The 21113-nt window shown below is 41.1% G+C and overlaps 1 protein-coding gene across 1 annotated transcript in view; it reads left to right on the forward strand.

Annotated features, from left to right (window-relative positions):
• The window catches only part of LOC102200499 (microtubule-associated protein 4-like), a 117984-nt gene that overhangs the window by 71162 nt on the left and 25709 nt on the right, over positions 1–21113 (forward strand). Inside the window, exons 7-8 of the mRNA XM_005737561.1 lie at positions 17473–17804; positions 20233–20430. Coding sequence (XP_005737618.1) covers positions 17473–17804; positions 20233–20430 — 530 coding nt within the window. The remainder of the gene's footprint in view (positions 1–17472; positions 17805–20232; positions 20431–21113) is intronic.

A 21113-nucleotide genomic window follows, 5' to 3' on the forward strand; every position in this document is an offset into this window, starting at 1 on the left:
CTGCCTAAGGGAAGCATGTATAATGTAAACAGAATTGGGATGGGAATTGATAAGGATTTAGTAATTCCACAATATCACTTATTCATTTAATTCCTTATAGATTCTCCTATCGATTCCCATTGCTCCATTTTGAGAGTCACCACCATGACTGAGCAGCACAGACATTAGATTCTTGCAAATGAATTACATGCTGTGGGTCAAATGTTTGTGCCTGTTGGAGGTTTTTCCCCTCTTTGCTGTGATCAGTGTTGGGGTCATTACTCATAATAATTATTACACATAATACACAGAAAACTTTTTGTAAAAAATAACGCAGTACTTGACTTAATTACAGAAAGCAGAAAGTAAGTCATTATGCCGCTTGTTACTTTACGTTCATGTTACTCTCTAGAATCACCTTCTGACACATAGTCTAATAATCACCATTTATACCATCATACCATCAGTCCCACACACCAACACCAATCCCTATCCTAATGAGGATACACATATGTTTCTCCTAGTATTTAAATATGAACAAAAAGAGACTTTAAAGTAATCGTGACAGTAATGTTACATTAGAAACATGAACAGGTAGAAATGGATCTGACTGCTCATCTGCTTCTCACCTGTTGAAGTTTAGTGTCTGGTTGCTGGCCTGGGGTATTCACTCAGCTTTAACATCATGCGGGTTCTTGAATAACTTAGGGTTAGCATGTTGTCTGTGCGGGTCCTTACAAAAAACTGAAGTTATGTTAGCAGTAAAATGTGGGTATTTCTGCCCTGGACGCTCTTGTCCTTTTATGCAAGAAAAATGAAAGTAATGTTCATATCTGTGCTGTAGACTGTGTCACTATTGTCACACGAACTGAAAACACCTCATTGTAATGCAAGTACAAGGGGAACTGATAAGCAGGATCAACAGGCAAGCAGACATATAATTCTGGGAACCTGTTCTGGATGTCCATCCCTGCATTCAGTACAGCAGTGTATATTATTTCATATGCAAAACTAATTTTGTTAAATGGTTATTATTCTTATTTGTGAATAGAAGAAGAAGAAGAATTCTTATTATTGTCCTTCTAATTAATAGGAATAACAATCCTTTTATTGTTACTTGTTTTGTTTTTGTTTTGTTTTTTGAATTCCAGTAACAACAAGAAAAATGGAGGCAAGCAAGAGCCTTAAAAAATATATAGCACTATATATTCCAGAAATTTGAATCAAAGAACATTTAGCCTTGTCTAGTAATGGTTATGAATGCAGAATCGGTGGCACTTATGTTAATCCCATTGTAGAGACATTGGCTGCAATTCATCCGGAGATGCTTCAGAGGTCACTTGCAAGATAATTCTTCATGAATAGAAGTTAATGGAGCTAAAGGGCTACATTAAAAAAGGCCAGAGTGTGTTGTAGGTTTTGCAAATATACTATTAAATATATTTTAGGATTTAATACTTATGCCCTTTTTGATCTCTTGTTTTTGTTTTTTTTTGACAAAGAAGCCCATTTGTCCATAAAACACCCGCTAATGTATGCTGATCCATCTCTTAACAATAATAACAGGAGTAATTGCGCTACAGTTACAAATATGTAGTGACTTTCATTACAAAGTTAAGTGCAAGTTAGCGGATAAGAAGGAAAAAGAATAATGTGTTTTCTTGCTTTAATCATCTGGTTTCAGCTTATTTGCCAGGAGGAGTGAAATGGTTGGGTGATCTACAGGTTTTGAGCGGTGAAAAGATTTCTTTTAATTTTTAATGGACAAAAGTAGAAGATAAGAATGCAAAGTGCTTTCAGGACAGAAATAACTGCATTATACTGCTAACACAACTTTGGTTAATGCTAACACAAAGCCAGTCAACATGTAATTAAGGCAAGTGGTGAGCAGTTAGACTTGCAGCATTGTAGCCTCCATTTCTACCTGTTCATGTTTCTACAGTAGACTCACTACAGTGCAGTAGAATTTCAAGTGTCGTTGGTCTGTTTTTTTCAGAATCAGAATACTTTATTAATCCCGAAGGAAATTAGGGTTACAGCAGGCAGCACGCTAATGGCGCATGCGCACTTACAAAGGAACCTTCAAACCTTTTTTAACTTTGCTTTGTATTGTTGGTTTTGTTAGTGTGTGGAGCCGTAGCCTAAGGTTTATAGTGTTAACTAGTAACTACATGACAATTACTTTAACATGGGCATTTTAGGCAGTAGCATGAATAACTATCCCAACACTGCTCACAACTGAAACTTCCATGTGTGTGCAAGAAGTAGCTGGTTGTGGTGTTTGAAGGTAATGCTATCATGGGACATCCCCAACACTAAAACTGAAAATGGGCCTAGATCCGTTAAAAACATGATGAAAATGTCCAGAGGATTTCCAGATTGTTGGCTAAAGCTCCATTGGGCTGCATGCTGTTCTTTCCAAACCCCATGTCTGGAGTTCAGAGTTGTCACATTGTCATCTGTTGTTAAAATGTCAGCTATATTTGGCCCCTTTATAAATTAATTGAACCTCAGTAAAAGTAATAAGTGTAATGAAAGGATTTGATTCAGTAATTCATGTCAAGTGGATAAAATCTTTGCACAGGGAAAATGCGAAAAGCACAAAACAATTTAACTGAAGTCACAAATTAATGGAGACAAGAGTGCAAGGTTCAGACGTAAATTCGTTTGTGTGGCACTTCACGACGTCACTGTGGTAAATTTTATTATGTAGTTTGTCTGCTTTTGTGGCCAGTCACTGGCTGACACAACAGGGAGACAAGTCTCACCAGGATGATTACAGTCTTCAGCGTGTCTTTCGCCATGTATCAACATGTGAACACTGGCTGTCATTTGGCAGACGAGTGACTGTGGCAGCCATTGATCTGGTGCTTGCGCGCATGTGTGCATGCATGTTCCCCGCATGTGTGTATGCAATCTTTGTCTTCATGTGTGTATGCCTGTGCATGTTTGTCGCTAGGGGTTGGATGCTGAAATCTCGCTCCAGCGAATGAGGGAATATTCCTGGCTGTCATGTGACTGTGTGATGTCAGTGAGAGAGAGAGAGAGAGAGAGAGAGAGAGAGGAAGAGAACAGAGATAAAGACATAGGGAGTGAGTGTGAGTGAGAGAGAGAGAGGAAGGTGCAATTTACCCCCACAGCTGATCAGTGCAGAGCTCAGAGAGAAGCTGAGACGACTAGACTCACACACACACTTCTTTTGGCTCACTTATATGCACATGCATTGTGCACACACACACACACACACATGCACACATGCACTTTGGGCACGTCAACACACAAACTGGGAGGCATCACTTTAAAAAAGAAAGGATGCATTGCTTCCTCTGCTTTCTAAGCTCATGATACTTTGGATACCGAGGACAGATCTGCCTCCTGGACAAGAGTAAAACGATTCTTACTGGAGAGAGCGAAAAAACTCTAAGGAAGAAAAAAAAAACTACACAAAAAAGGACACGCAATACCAGCAGAGATTATTACTGGCAGCAGCGGGTTTGGACAACCATTCAGTGGGTATTATCAACAGCAGCTGCACCAGCAGCAGCATCAACAACACAAACCTTCCAGCACTCTCTCTGGCGTCAGCGTCCCTGCGCTCCTGGCCTCCTCTCCACTGTTTCCCTCCAGTCCAGTCTCTATGCACCACAGTGACTGGTACTGCCAAGGCCAGATGGCACTGGGGGGGCAGGTTGCAACTGCAGCTCAGGCAGGGTCCAGAATAACTTTGAAGGAAGATCAGGTGAAATTAGGGCAAGCCAGGATGGAAGGTACATCGTCCAGAGTGATGGCCGAGGCTCCAGGTGCCCAAACCTTCAACATGCCGGCACAGAAAATCGATGATGAGGAGTTCAAAGGGGGGAGATTGAGGGAGGGTGGACTTAGGGTGGGGGAGGCAGGAGGGTCATTAGGAAGTGCAGCACAAAGTCCCAACAGCCCCCTGTCCTCCCACTCCTCCCTATCCTCTTCATCACCCTCACCTTCTCTCTCACCTGGGACATCCATTCTGAATTCAGCCTTGGACCCTAAACCTATACCCAAGCCCGACATTGGCCAAAGTAATCTGCAAGCAAAAAATACAGGCAACAAAGATGATTTGGCTGTCCAGGGCCAGGGCTCACTTTCTCCTGCAAAACAGACTTCTGGCCAAGGCACAACAAGCCCTTCCTTCACTGGAAGCACCAACTTAAGTCTTGGAAGTCAAGACGATGAGAAGAAATCATCTGGGAACTTACTCGGAAAGCACAGAGAAACTTTTCCTGCAAGTACAACTGGAAACCAAATCCTCAAGCCATATTTAGAAAAGCAAAGTGTTCATACACAACCTGGTGAGACTGCTCTTCCATCTGCTGACTTAACCCTGAGCAAATCTGGTCCCACTGCTGCACAAACCACAGACCCACCTGCGGCCTCAGCCAACAAAACTACCACTAGTGTTGGACAGAGTGGATTGGAAAGAGAATATTCAAGCCATACTGAAAAGAGAACGTCAGGATCGTGGACATCAGAGGATATTAGTGTTGAAAAAGAGCACGAGGTTGCAAGTCCCAGAATGTGCCGGGATTTAAATGGCGCTGAGGATGGCAGAGCGGGATCGTGTCGTCCATGTAACAGAGAAACAAAAACAAACCATAGTAGTGATGCTCCACAGCGGGCTGCAGTGAGACGAGCAATGTCTGACTGTTCACATCTGGCTGTTCCCATGGTAATGGCAGGGACATACCCCACCAGTATGGGAGGCTCACCAGTGATGGCACCAAATGTGCTGAATTTTACCATGACAGGAACAGCATGCCTGACCAGGGCGCCCTACCAACACGTGGCTGTCCGGCGCTCACTTACGGTCACGGACGGCACCGAGGCAGCTGCTGCAATGGCGACAATGATGGTTTCCCCATTAATGACATCTCCTGTTTTGCCATCTTCCCCACCCCCAAAGAGACATCATGGAAGCTGCGAGAGCAATTTTCTAATTCCTGTCCCACCCCCTGTTGGAGCATCAGCTAACGTCTCTCAAGATAGTAAGCTAAACACAGCGGGTAAGACTTCTTGACTCCCTCTATGTGTGTAGTTGTAGTCACTGGAGGCCATGACTATGCATCAACCAATCAGCACACAGTCACGTGTTTTGCTTGACTGAATAATATTTACGTTCTACCAAAAAAAAATCAGTTTATACAGCGTATACTTGTCTTGTATATTTCTCTACATTTTGCTGACATCTAGTAGCATGTAAAATGCCTCATCTGCCAGAAGGTGAACTTAATATAATCCAGTGTTTTGGTTAATAGTGTTTCCCAAATACTATTAACCAATAAAAAAGAATGCCATGCGCGCAAGAATGCTTCTGTGTGGCATAGTGAGATTAGATGCTGCTGTGCAAACAGAAAAGTAGAAACATGCAAAGCAAAGACTATCGCAGCCATCAAATGGCTCTGTCTTTAAAAAGTCCATCAATGGTAGATCTCACTGTGAGACCTAGTGACCCTGCATGCTCATTTTCTAATGGCTTGGGTAACAAACGCAAGCCGTTTGCCAGTGAGCTGTTGTATCCTCATTGTGACTCCTGTTAATGTTGACTTGAAACTAGTGACTAAACCCACAAAGTCATTAGCTTACTAAGGCCACAGGCTTCTATACAAAAATTTAAGTTTTAGCCACTTCTGCATTGGCTTTATTTATTTCCATGCTGTGTACTTGCATTCTTGAAAAACTGTGACAATGTAGTAGTAGTAGCTACGCCCACTGCTTTCACAAAAATGTATATGCATTTGGTGAGATGGGCATTGCAAACTTGTTGGAGCAGCCCAAGGTAGTTAAATTAATAGTGTTACTTCAACCCATAGCCACATTGTATATTGTGGGGCATCCCACACTAGCAAAATCCAAACCATGAAGACTAAATGTGTAGAGGGTTTCGCCTTGCCAGGAGAGTTTATTATCTTCAATTAAATTTAAAATCTTCCTTATGTCACTGGAGCATTAACATTATACACCTAAATTCGTGAGTAGCAGCAGATCTTTCTTTGCCCTTCCTTCCTCTGCACTTCAACTGACCACATATCATTACAGCACAATTACATTTGGCTAAATTTAGCTGTCTGCTGTGGCTTCCTTTCAGACAATAAGCCAGAGTGAAAAGAGATGCATTTTAAACTTCAGTAAGAGGCTTTATTTCTTTAATAGGCTGCCATATCAGTTTCAGTTTTCACAGAAGCCAGTTTTTATCCACAGCGTACATCTAGTGTCATTCTAGTTTATGATAGCAGTTAATCAAGTTAATGAGCTGAGTTGAAAGGAGTGTATGGCAGTTGCACATGTCAATATGTGGAGTAATGTGTAATAAAGTAATGTAATAAAGGTATGAGAGGGTTATCTTACACGGCCACTAACTTAAGTTTGGAATCAATGTATAGCTAAGTTGCATGGCTAGTAAACACACTGAAAATAATGTGGACAGAATGACAAAGAATAAAGGAAATGACAGCAGACAAGAGCTGTTTAACCAGGTCATAAGATTTCTTGCAAAGGGGGAGGAAGAATCACGATGTTGTATTTGAAGTAGAGGTATGATCCATAACCAGGTCAGTGTTACATTGAAAGCCGTCTGGCCAATAGACGTTCTCCTCCAGGGGACTCGTACTATAAAAAAACGTAAAAGGTTGAGTCTCTTTTAATTGACATCTTCTCCTAACAGGTTATGAAATAAGATAAATCAGTCTGGGAAATAACATCACATCTTTATCGTGTTTCATCTTATCTGATGAGTGTCTAACATAGATCATGGTGCAGAATTCTTTTATGAGTGCCTAGAGATATTCAAAGGACATTTTCACAGGTTGAGACCGATGGTGAAACAAAAGCATGTGAAGAGAACAGGCAGAGGATTATGGGAGAACTCTGTCATAGATAATTTCCTTTTTTATAGCCTTTTATCTATAACAACAAATCATCTATAACAGTGTTCTGCCATAATCTTCTGCCTGTTCTCTTCCCATGCTTTTGTTTCATCATCATTGCTTCTTGGTGGCTGTAGCTCAGGAGGTAGAGCAGGTCATCTACTGATCAGAAGGTGGGTGGTTTGGTCCCTGGCTCTCCCTGTATGCATGCCCCAAATTGCTCTCTGAAGGATCCATCAGAGTGTGAATGTGTGTGAGTGTTAGGTAGAAAGTATTTAAAAAGCATAGAAGAAAGTGCTTGTGTGAATGGGTATGAATGGGTGAATGTGGCGCTTTGAGTTGAGTAGAAAAGCGCTATGAGGAGTCAGTCCATTTAATGTTCCGAGACTGAGTAGAGAGGCCCTGCTCTGCTCACTTTTTGTACCATACCTTTATTTTAAGACTACTAAAGTAGCTTTGCATGATATATAGTTGAAAATAATCTTCGTTTATCTCAGTCAGGGCCTTAGTTTACTTGAAGGCTTATTTTTGATTAGCTGCCCTACGTGAAAGGTTTGATCAGCCAGAGTTGTTTGCCTGCAATGACCTTCTAAGGATATTCGCTGTCACTGATGTCATACAGATGCAAGAGTAGGAAAAACTGCCTGAAACATAGTGTTTAGTGCAGTCTAGCCTGATCCAGTTGCTCGCAGGGATTACTTGTACTGACCTCATTATTTGAAACTGTGTCCATGTTTAATGTGAGTATCAGTCATTGGAAGTGTTTGTGTGACAAAACATAAAAGAATAGGCTGAATAGACCCAATCTGAGATTATTTAATATGTACCATTTGCTCTTATTGTAATGGCTTCTGCTGGTTTACTTTTAGCTGCATGCCTCTAACTGTTTAATCCATCCATTCAGTGTGTTGTTTTGTTTTGCAGCCTGCAGTTGACAGAAAGCTGGAACATTGATTAGACTTTGACACTGACTGTACTCATTCAAATATAGAGCGGCTATTTCTAGAATTGTGTGTGTGCATATTTGTTCATACACACAGTATGTGTGTGTAGGTGAACAGCTTCCACTGACGTGAATCTTTGAGATTCTAAAGGCACACACCCACACAGACACACTCACAACAGACAGCATGTCTGCAACTTAAGGTGCTGTCTTCATTCAGCACAGAAGGGACTCACAGCTACACGTACCACACGCACGACAAAGTACACAACTGTGAAGGGAGGGGGCAGACAACTGCAAGGCTCAAATCTTGAGCTTACACGACACAGACTGAAAATAAGCAGATATTAAGAACAGTTAGGCTCAGCTAACGGCAGCTTTCATTTAAGACACGTCTTTCAGCTGATGGCATCAAAAGCTTCGTTATGTGCTTGGACTCTCAAACAAGACACAGCTTACAGCAGCTGCCTGTGGTTTTTAGAGCTCATTCAAAGGACTGAGACTGGTACTTATATAGGTGTTTTGTGCTCGAACTAGGCACTCAAAGGTCTTTTTGGACTCTGCTAAATTTGGTAGTATCAGTCGTTCCCGTTAATAACAGCAAACTAACGTTAAAAAGCAGCTGGTTCATCTGTAGCCCAAAACAGATCATGGTTTTTGTTTTTTAACTGGAGGTCAGAACACAATCAAATAAATCAGCAAAACAGTTTTTACATAAAATAAGTACTTTACTTCCTGGTTTGTTTGTTGTCAGAAAAGCTGGAAATGGCATCTTCTGGTCATGTTTTGTTAGTTTAATTTTGCTAGCTGAATACGTTTTGCTAAATGCTAACAGTTATAACCACAAATGTTACAAAGTTGCTTTTTGTAACAGTGAGGCTAAAACCAATGAGGCACATTATACTTAAGTGTTTTTTAATTTGCAAGGTTAATGATGTGAACAGCATATATTTAACCCAAACCGTCATCTTTCATAAGCCTAAACAATTTGTATTGCGCTTCAGTGTAGCCACAAAGCCAGTGAAAGGAGTGAAACAAAGCTCTGATTTATTCCACCTTCATTTACAATTTACAAAATTTCATAAACACAATTTACTAAATTGTTAGTTTGCTACAATATCTGTTAACTGCAGCTCAATTAAGTATTAAATGTAATATCTAGTATTATTCATTGTTTTAATTATTTTAAATTCAACATAAAATTTTATAATTTGTCCAACAGAAAAAAACTAGTACTATATGAGGAAGTCAGGAGCAGTAAAGAAGTATGTGTCAATGAGTCAACAACCGAACCTGCCCCGTTTCTTTTTTTTTTTCCTTTTTGTCGTTCCTTCTTGGTGGCTGTAGCTCAGGTGGCAGAGCAGGTCAGCCACTAATCAGAAGGTCGGTGGTTCGATCCCAGGCTGCCTCCCGGCTGCATGCCAAATATCCTTGGGCAAGATACTAACCCCATGTTACCTACTGGTGGTGGTCAGAGGGCCCGGTGGCGCCAGTGTCCGGCAGCCTCGCCTCTGTCAGTGTGCCCCAGGGCAGCTGTGGCTACAACGTAGCTTGCCATCACCAGTGTGTGAATGGGTGAATGACTGAATGTAGTGTAAAGCGCTTTGGGGTCCTTTGGGACTGAGTAAAGCGCTATACAAATGCAGGCCATTTTACCATTTTCTTGATAACAAAAGGAGAAATATACTTGCCTACATATGCTATTCTACATGCTTTTAAACCATTTAAAATTACAATTCATAATTATATAATGAATTATATAATTATGATGTATAATTATACGTCAATTATATAATGTTAAATTACTATTAAACAAATAACTGACTAAGTATTTTAGACTTTTGTTTACTTCAGCCATATTCCATATAAATCAGGTATCATACAAAAATAAAAATAGCTTCAAATACAGTCATGACAATAAAAGAATATGACTTTAAGGACTTAACAACATTACTTCAGTTATAATACACCAACATCTCTTATACATTAGCACTAAGGGAACACTGAATGACCTGCTGGTTTTTGTCCATAAAGCTACTCATCTAAGATTACCACAGAGTAAAAGATCTCTCAGCAAAAGTATGCAACATTTTAGGCACTACTGCTCCGATCAAATCAGTGAGCTGGGATTTTTTATTCTAAACATGAACTACTGTTACAGCAACAGACATTAATACTACTGGTGCCCCACACAACAACCCAATGTCCACTATGTGAAGCAGCCAAACACATGCCTGCTCCTCTCGTTAACTGAGATAAACTGCTGGCATATTTGTTTTACATCTATACTGTCCAGTCTCTCCTGGTGGACACACAGCAGCATTGTTTAATCTCATTTGAGTCATTGTTGACCTTAGCCATCTTTTTAGTCTTTTGAGAGCACTGAAGCTTCTTTCAGCCTCAGTAGATACATTTTATCCTCAGATTACAATTATTATTATGTGCTTGATGTGCCTCACCTTTGGCCCTGGCTCTTCCCCTCTGACTGCACTAAGACATATTGCCACCTGATAAAATAACACATCGATTCGTGCCATATAAAAAGTGAGACATGTCGATTCAGATTCTTTGTCAAATGTACACTAATGAATCTATTTACATCAGCAGCCTAACAATTGTCATGATAATAAATACTAGTTAATCTATAGCACCAAATCATCAGTCAGTCACCCGTGACCTCGGCTCTTCACCTCTGTCCGAGCTACAACATGGCAGAGCTGCCTCTGTCACCTGATGAATAACAGTGAGACATTCCACATACATGCAGTCACACATGTGCTTCAAATACAGTCATGAACCATCAAGTCATCATCCAATTTCACCTGTGATCTTGCATCACCATTACTCTCTGAGCTTTGTGTTGGTTCTTCTGTCACCTGACAAATAGGACAAACATGACAATAAGAATAAAATGTGTAGCTGCTTCAGTGTTTCTGTCACTTTGTGCAGATCTTGACTCATCAGTAATGTTTGTAGGGTGAGTGCATTTTTAAACAATTTGTGCAAACTTCACTACAAGGTGGAATATTTGCAAAATCGTGACTACCTCATGATATTTTGTGTCAAAAATTAACCCTATGAATATGTCAGTGCCATTAGGATGGAATTATTGTGTCGCCAACATTTTAATGTTAGACATATATTTTTAACAGCCTCTGTAAACTAATATCCTGGCTGCTCGAGGCTGCCGTTTTCTCTGACAGTTTCAATCAAAATTAGAAATGCTACTCAGAGACTGAGCGAACTAATAGTGCTGCATGTTGTGCAGTTAGTTTCCAAAACACGTTATTCATGGTTACATACAGTTTTAGACCGATGTGGGCCAAAGCCTAGAATAGCCTTTAACGTTACTAAGACGGACACATTTTACGAGTTAACTTGACTTTAAGTAACTTACAGGTTTCTTTGAAAAATACTTATATCCAGGTTCTTCCTTTTTGCTGCCATCCTCCTCTCCTCCTTGCAGGTCCTTGCAGCGCAGGCTTGCTGCTGCTAAAACTAAACAGAGCTCCCTGAAAGGCACAGCCAATCACATTGGCCATATTTGTCACATGACGTAGGACTCCAGTAGAGAACGTAATTTAACTCTTACTCTAGGTGAATGAGACGTTGACAGATTGGTTTTTTTTCTTTCTATCGGGTTTGTTTTTCTTTACTCGAAGAGATCAAATTATTGGTGGGGACAATTCAATAATCACTGGATATTGGTGGGGACATGTCCCTTCCGTCGATGCCAAATCTGCGCCCTTGCTTTGAGCTCATTCTTGTTGGACAGGTTGACAGATGAGGTCAGGCAGGAGTCTCCGTGGACAATGATGTTTGGAGTTTGTAGACTTCATTGTGATCTGTACTGTGAGCAGGGAGCAGGAGGAAGAGAGCCTGGACAGGTGGAGGTATGCACCGTAGAGGGGAATGACAGTGAGTAGTATGGCCATGTTCTGATTTACACAGCAGTCAGCTGTTTCTTTCTCTCTCTGTTTTACTTACAGACACCAGCATGTGCAGTTGGTTGCTAGCAGCTGTAGCATGGTATGATGGTATGGATGATCTGACTTGTTCATGTTGGATGAGTCATATTGCTGGTGTGCCAGGGTGCAGTAATGTGACCGTGAAAACCGAGCAATAAAACCACCAGTTTATTAATCAGGGTATGAAATATAGTGGAAACCATAGAGCAGTCCTGATGTGTCTGCGGTCCATGTTGTTGCGTTTCTCTGAGTTTCACTGAGTAACTAAAGAATAATTTTGATGGTATCCTTTGTTCTCTGTATTTGACATTTTAGTCAGCAAATTGTATGCTGTGATCTACAAACACATATATCACCACAATGCAGTCCAGCCAACAAACACTAGCAATCTGAGGTCCTAAAAGCAGATATAAAATGGATAACACACAGGTTTCTACATACATAGCATTGCTGAGACAGCACAGATCCTCTTTGCCACCACTTTCCACATAAAAGGCTCCTTGGGTTCGCCTCCCACAAGAACACCTTTCTATCATATTTAATACTTGCAGCATGTAGGTCAGATGACATATATATATATATATGTACCACCTTTTTCACATTCACTAAGGAATAATTCAAGTAACATATAACTAGTAAACTCAGCTGAACAGCTAAAGGTAAACGTTCAATAGGTCTCAGTCACACAGGCATAGAGACTGGTCAGTGACCCTCGGGCAACCTCTGTTCACTAGAGAAATAAAAGACAAATGGCAACACCAATGACAGCAGACCAAGCTTGCTGTTTAGCAAGATTACATACAGTCAAGACTACCTACAAAGAGAAGATAGCGATGGCAATAATATATTTGTAAGAGTAGCTTGATCGAAAACAAGGCTAATCCTACTGTGAAGGCTGTCTGGCCAAAGGATATTTTCCTCCAAGGGGATTCAAATTTATTCTGGATGTAATTCATTTTCATTATTTCTAAGGTTAAGCCTCTTTTAATTGTCATCTCCTTCTCTAGTTTGAGATGTAATAAGACAATTCAGTGAGGGGGAATGGGTTTTCTTCATCATTGGGTTTCATCTCATTGGATGACTGTCTAACAGATATGATCTTGCACATTGGTTGATGAGTGTCCGGATGTATTTTTCACATGTGAAGGCTGGGGCTTCAATGGCAGGGCAGATCAACTTTTCTGGGGAAATCTGTTTTGTCCATAGAAGCCCATTGTCTATAGAGGCGAAAAAATGAGGACATTCGTGTTTATTTCTTGCAACAATGCTTCAGGCACTAAATTTTATATCATTGAAAAGCCTGTTTGTTTCCCCTTTTTATGAGTTGAGGACCAGAGTTGAGTATTTGGGTCGCACCCATGAAAAACTCAATCTTGTCTGCCAGTGCCATTGTTTCGTTTACTGGATTGGATGATTGAAGTCTGAAGAAAGAGGATGTATTGGCAACAATTTATTCATTTAACGAGGGGGGCCTCAGTAGCACGTGGAAGAACATTATGCAGCCACAGCCTGGCACCTCCTCCTTGTGCTGGTCACCAGCTGTGTGACCAGCATTTGTTTTAAGTAAGCCAGTGTGGTTGCACATGCTATACCTCCCACAACAACTTGCCACCTGGTTGTGGACTACACATTTTGGTTACCAGGATATCACAAACCAGTCTCTAGGCTTGTATGAAGAAGGATTTAAGAAGGTTATTTAAAGCCACAGAAAGCTTGTCGCTGAATCTTGTGCTTCGTATTGCTGAACTATCACTAGTAAAGTTCTATTGTGGCTAAATGCAGGCACCACAGAAAAGGAATGTGTGGCATGAAAAGGACAGTATGTGTGCCTCTGCTCCACTGATTTTGATCTAATTGATCAAACTGGAACGTGTTAATGAAGTGTGCTGCCAACTCAGTATTCTTTTGCACTGGCTGGATTTCACTGTCTGTGAGAAGTTTCTATAACACTCAGTGTTGATTTCTGCCTTTATCGAAAGACTAAAAAAGACGCTGAGTAATATTGTTTGGAATAAGAGACACATTTTATGGACCTTTGCTGTTCACTGCAGCTGAAGACGTCAGGATGCCTCATTTCTTCTGTCATCAAATTCTCCTTTTAGTTTGTTTGCTGCTATTTGAATGAAATGGATAATATTGACTTATTTTCACCAAAATCAGACAAAACTCTGCAATAAATCTTGGCCATCAAGGCCATTTAAATTAATTTAACAAAGAAGGCCTCTTTAAGAAGCCACTGCAGCAAGTTATGAGTTTGCATTAACATTAGCTTAACCTTCCAGGGCAGGAAGTGACTTCATTTACAGTTTGATAAACTACCACAAAATAAATCACCAGGGCAGACAACCAGTAAAAAGAGAGAAGCAGCAGGATAAATAGGACAGTAGCACTGAATGCTGGCCATACTGTGGCACCTTACCGGCACACGTGAGCCATCCATGTGGCAACTTTCCGTGCTCATTACTGCTTGTGCCTGATTTGATCTCTACTGCAGGCTAGTTTGCAGCTCCAGTTAAGAGCAGCACAAGAAAATGGATCTTTTTTCATGGCAGCTGTAGATGCTGCTTGATTGTTGGAGAAAGCACAGCAGCAGCAAGCTGCCATCGGTTGAAAGGAGGAAGAGCGGTTATTGCGCAGTAAACAGGGGGCAAGAGGGGGGGAGGCATTAGGGTACAGCACAGCCAGGCCTTTCCACTGTCACAGTTACATAACATGTGTCTTCATGGCAACAAAAGGCCTCTGTCGTTTTCTGCTCCCAGCCCTCAGCCCCGCCGGCTGTGTCCTTAACCCCATCGACCTCATTAAATATTCCCCTCTGCTCTCCTCATGTATCCCTGTTTACTTTCTTTCTTTCTTTCACTTTATTGTCCTTTTTCCTCTGTGGATCAGTTATTACCGCCAAAGGTTCTTCATAACCAGGTCACACACTGAAAAACACTGGAATTTATGTAAACACGAGTATTATTACAGTGGCATGTTTAAAGTTTCAAATAATGTGGAAATTTTATGTAGAAGTATCCCTGTAGGCCAAACTTCAGGTGTTTTTTGTACTCTTTGTTCTTCATGATGTCATTCTGTCATTCTCATAGTGAGAAAAACACACCACATTTAATTTGAGGATTTTCACTCTTGGGAGAGGTGCTGAAGATAGTCTATTGATGAATGATTACAAAAATGTATTAGAAAAATACACTCAGTGATTGCCATATCATCCTCAGAGATGTTAACCAGATACGGAAGAACTGGGCCCATAACACAGCCCTCCTTTCACCGTCGTTGGAGATCATTTTTTTGGTCTCCATGTTCCACCATAACTCAGATCACAGGGCGCAAGCTATTTAAGTATCTCCCAGATTATTAAGGACTCAGTTGGTGGTAGAGCTCTGCTGTTGTGGAATAATTTATTAAGATCACCATCGAGACCTTTAAATCGAGACTAACAACCTATTAATTTCACTTGCAAATGCAGCTTTAAAACCTTCCTGCTGGAACCTCATTTTGTGTTTGCTTTAGTTTTATTCTCCAATCTGTTAGAGTACTCTGCACTTTGTAGTTATTAAGCATTTAATGATAGATGGTGTTTCTTAAAAGAAACGGTTTAGATATTTTGTAATGCTAAATATGCAGTGATATTTTGTAACAGTACAATACAAATAAAGACAAATAAAATCTAATTATAGATGAATCATAAGAGAGATATAAGTCATCTAGTTCATAAAAAAGATGACAGATCGACTCTTAAAAAGGGTTCAGGGTTGGATAGGGTTCGACCCCTCTGACATGGATTATTGTGAGGATACAGCCTCACCATTGCAAGCTCTTACATAAGGCAGTGCAATAAAATAGATGGTGCTGGCCTGTTTACCAGCCAGACCCAGAATCATCTGCTGCCTCGACCTACATAAAACCTTCCATGTGGAGATTCAAATCTATAAATAACAAAAGTGCAGTTGCAACCAGAAGATCATTTGATGTGATGGGTTTTGTTGGTGAACACAACCTTCAACATTAGCACTGTGTCATCATTTAGGTGCCACACTGGATTAAAGTTTGTGCTCAAGCTTGGTCCTGTTTGTATGTCACTGTATATTCTCACATTTCACAGGACAGAATAATCTTTATCATTTCACAGACATGGTTTCTTCATAGCCTCAGATGGCCTTTGCTTACACGGATATGACGAGGGCCATTTAACAAATAATGAGTGCACATTGTTAGTGCCAGAAAAAGCTCCGGGATGGGTGGATAAGTCAGCTTTGGTTTCTTTTACTCATTACTACATTTGTCTTTTATTTTATTTATTTTTTCAGCAGCGGTCACAGACCGGTACCGGTCTGTGAGTCATTTGGTACCGGGCCACGAGAGTTGAGATTTTCAGTTTATGGTTTTCAGGGTTTTTATCGTTTTGTTTTTTATCGTTAACTCCGTTTCTCTGGGTCTTTTCCCGTGTGTTATGAATAAATCTTTTTTTTGGTACCAGTACTGGTTTTATTTTGTTGTATTTATCCACCATAAATACAATAAACGAACCGGTCAGTGGTGCAAAAAAGGTTGGGAACCGCTGGTTTAAAACATACAGAATGTTTAAAATTATGCCTGGATGATTGATTTGTGAGGCTGATTTTTATTTAACCTTGTAGAAAGTAAAATGTTAAAACGGATTTATGCTTTCTGCTCAGATAGCACTTATCTTAAATCAGAATCAGCATACTTTATTAATCTCTAAGGAAATTATGTGGGTTACAGTTGCTCCAGTATAAATATCAATAACAGAAACAGACAAGACTATTTAACAATACAATATGTTACAGATTTAAGAAATTTAAGAAATAGAACAATATATACAAATCACTAAATAATAAATATCAAGGATTGACGGAGGTGATTATAAATAAATGTCAAGAATGTTGACAGCAACATTACTGAGTAGAAAAGAGTGTGTGCAAAAAGGATGTAACTATTGCAGTGTTTACAGTGTGTTAGATGGAGGAGCTGTACAGGGAGATGGCCACAGGCAGGAATGATTTCCTGTGTCATTCAGTGGTGCTTTTTGGTAATCTCAGTCTGTCACTGAACGTGCTCCTGTGACTAGCCAGCCCGTCATGGAGTGGGTGGGAGGTATTATCCTGCATTGTCTTTATCTTGGACAACATTCGCCTCTCCAACACCACCTTAAGGGAATCCAGCTCCATCCCCACAACATTACTGGCCTTGCGGATCAGTTTATTTGCATCTGCGACCCTCAACCTGCTGCCCCAGCATGCAACAGCATAGAGGATAGCTCTGGCTACAACAGACTCACAGAAAATCCTGAGCATTGTCCAACAGATGTTGAAGGACTTCAGCCGCCTCAGAAAATAAAGATGACTCTGGCCTTTCCTGTAAAGTGCAGTGGCGTTTTTTTTGTTTTGTTTTTTTTTTAAGCTAGAGATATAGAGATTTTGAGAATATGAACTAGACTGCACATAATATGTACATCCCCCTTTTGCTTACTGCAAAGCAGCTTTCAAAATCATGTTGTAAGTTGAACAGAATCTTGATATTTGATGACATTTATTAGAATTTTGTTACAATTTTGAATTTATATATGTGGGCTCTTTTGTCTCCAGTCACATCCCGTTACTCATTATGCAACAGGGTTTGTTAAAATAGTCTGACGCTAATGACAGCATTCTTTCTTTCGCAGTTAAATCTGACAACAAAGACAAGCAGGAGAAGACAGACACCGTGTCTGGGAAAACAGACAAGATTGACAACTTTGACAAGAAGGAAGAACAGCAGAAGGACTACGGCCCAGACAAGAACCAGAAGTCTGAGAAGATAATCAAAAACGAGGAAAAGCTAGAGAAGATGAACGCGGAGAAAAACAACAAGGCCAATGAGAAGGCAGAAAAGGTGGACAAGCCGGAGAAGACCAACAAAGATGAGAAGAAGGAGGAGAAGGGTGTGAAAGGGACGGCCAAGTCTCCCACAGGGAATGGTAGCAAGACCCTGGCGAGCCCTGACAGCAAGAGCAAGGTGGGTCACATACAGACACGCATAAAGAGAATAATTAGTGTCATCTACGCACATTTCCAGCACGCAAACTGCACAGTCATCGTGGTAAAAGCAGTCACCCGATAATAACAAGTCTGACCTCCCACAGTTGCAACGAAAGCCTGTGAAGTGTCCTTGAGCAAGACACACAATTGCTTACAAATGCTGCAGAAGCTGATCACAGAAATCACAGAAACATATTTCCTTTATCTCTTGTGTGTGTGCTAGGGGAGGTCTGTGTGTGTCTGTCTAAAGTCTTGGTCACACCAGTATTTTACCTTCTGAGGCCCATGACATCATAGGTGGTAACCCTAAGCTTGGTGTGAATAGCGTTTGATGTGCGCCAGTTGGAATAATTGTTTTATTTTCTGATTGACAGGACTACATTACACACACACGTGCACACACACACACACACACACACACATATATATATGCACATATATATATATATATATATGTGTGTGAAATTTCACTGCAACTCAAAATGGTACTCAGTAGTATGCATGTCCCCCGTGTGCTTGTGTGCATGCTGCCAGTGAGATGGTATCCTGGTGGATCTCCTCCCAGATCAGGACCAGGGCATCACTGTGCTTCTGGACAGTCTGAGGTGTAACCTGGCGGTGTCGAAGGGACTGAAACCTAATGTCCCAGAGGTGTTCTTTTGGATTCACGTTAAGTGAGCGTTGGGGTCAATCATCCTTTATTCTCCAGGATAAATTCTCCTGCTTGCATACTCTTACCACTTGAGACCTGGCATTGTCGTCCATCAGGAGGAACCCAGGACCCACTTCACCAGCAGTGGGTCCAAGGATTTCATCCAGATACTTAATGGCTGCCAGGGTGCTGTTTCCCAGCCTGTAGAGGTCTGTGCCTGTCTTCATGGATATGCCTTCCCAGAGCATCACTGACCCACCACCAAACTGATGTTGAGCAACATGTTGAAGAATATTACAGACAGCAATATCTCTCCCTTAGAGATAGGATGAGAAGTTCAGCCATCCGGGAGAGGCTCAGAGTAGAGCCACTGCTCCTCCACATCGAAAGGAGCCAGTTGAGGTGGTTCGGGCATCTGACAAGGATGCCTCCTGGGTGAGGTGTTCTGGGTATGACCCACTGGGACCCAGGACACGCTTGAGAGATTATATCTCTCTGGTGGACTTGGTGTTCCCCTGGACAAGCTGGAGGAGGTGGCTGGGGAGAGAGAGGTCTGGGCTTCTCTGCTTAGGCTGCTACCCTTGCGACCCGGCTCTGGATAAGCGGAAGAAGATGGATAGATGGATGGACAAACAGTAATACAGCCCACTAGAGGACGTCAGGCCCTTGAGCCATCCAGTGTATTTCTGATTGTTTGGTCAGAAACATTCACACCTGTGGCCTCCTGGGGGTCATTTTGTAGTTCTGGCAGTGCTCGTCCTATTCCTCCTTAGACAAAGGATCAAATACCGGTTTTGATGTTGGCTTAAGAACCAACCCTTTTCAGCTCTCCTAGAGTAACTGCCTGTTTCCTGGAATCTCCTCTATGCTCTTTAGACACAGTAAACCTCTGGCACTGGCATGTATTGATGTGCCATTCTGGTGGAGTTGGATACTCTGTGCTACCTTGGTAGGGTCCAGTTATTGTCTCATACTAGTAATAGTTACACTGAGGCTAGTAGTGACAAAAAAAAATGTTCTTGACGAAAAAAATCTTGACCTGTAAAACCATTTGTATTGCCTCAGGTTGTCTCATTGTTTCCCCTCTATTGAACCTGTTTCATTAATCGGTTTTAGCTGCTTTACTGTTAATGAAACAAGTGTATACATACAGAACAGAATTATATACATAATAGACTATCACCTTTGGAGTAAATGAGTATAAATTTAGGAGTAAAGAGAAAAACCCAAAGAACTTTAGTGACCAACTGGCAAATAAACCGCTTTCATACTGACATGTTCCCAGTAGGTAGCATTTAAGCTAACTGTTTACGTTAAAGCCACGAGGCCAGAGAGTTTTCATACAACTTTCTACATTATAAGCTTACACAAATGAAACTCACTGTCCACTAACTGCATGCTAGCTGACGTGTTTGTGAATCTGTCCAGTGTCTGACATTGAATTTCCATATTACATGCAGCTGTGGGCTACTGCTCATTTTATCTCATTTGAGGCCTGTAATTTCATTATTTAGTAATCATGACCTTTCTAAGCTGGTTATAAATTGCTTAGTCGGTTTTATAATTTATGGCCTGTTTTATGATTATCTATGGTTGCTGGCTGGGCTGCTATATCACGCTGTCATTGCAGTCATTGCTGAGTTCACTGCAGCTTTTTCTTTTTCTATCTGTCTTTCTTTTTCTTCCTTACTTTTCTGCGCTGTCCTCCTTTTTTTTACTATTATTTTGGCTTCTTTAATTTCATAATCACCAGCCTAATGCAGGTTCCACCAAACCAGATTCTGCCAAATCACGCCCATCCACTCTCTCCACAAATGGCGAGGCCAACTCGGCCAAACGCCCCTCCCCCACCACTGCTTCAGCCAATAAAAAAAGCCCTGTACCCAAGGCAACTACACCTACTGCTGCCAAGCGGCCGCCAACAGCAACTAGCTCTGCTAAGGCTGCCAAGGTAAGTATAAGACACAAGGTTACATGTATTTCTTCAGTGCAAGCTATGTCTTTATTTGGTAAAGACTGGATGACTCTCAGTCTACATTAATATCTAGATATGTATTTCAGAGTTATAAAATAGGATCCTTACATGCCATTTCACATTTTAAAATATATATTTCACCCATACATGAAAGATCGATGTAACCACCACTGCCCATTAGATTATGGCAGGGGCCTCCAACTCCAGTCCTCGAGAGCTACTGTCCTGCAGCTTTTAGATCTATCCTTGTTCCAACACACCTGAGTCAGATTAATGGCTTGTTACCAGGCCTTTGCCAACCTTGATGGCACACTGAAGAGGTAATTCAGCCATCTGAGGCTGTGTCCCAATTCAGAGACCACACACTTGAAGTACGCATTTTGAGTGCGATTACGTCACCGCCACGCGACGACGGCTGTCCCAATTCGAAGTGTACTCCAAATGCGCCGTCGATTTCCCCAAATATCAAGCGTGGTCCGTGTCACTACCCGATCTGTACCGGAAACCCGATCGGTACCCAGCATGCGCAAAAGGTGTCTACTTCCAGTTGAAGCATTTTACGATAGTTATGGGTCAGAGTATCTGTTAAGATATTAAGAATAATAATCTCTTAAAATGTTTCCAATAATGAAACATTTCAATATAATGTAGACAAAAAC

This window comes from Pundamilia nyererei, unplaced genomic scaffold, assembly GCF_000239375.1.
Source record: "Pundamilia nyererei isolate P.nyererei 1_Seehausen unplaced genomic scaffold, PunNye1.0 scaffold00077, whole genome shotgun sequence".
Taxonomy (NCBI): domain Eukaryota; kingdom Metazoa; phylum Chordata; class Actinopteri; order Cichliformes; family Cichlidae; genus Pundamilia; species Pundamilia nyererei.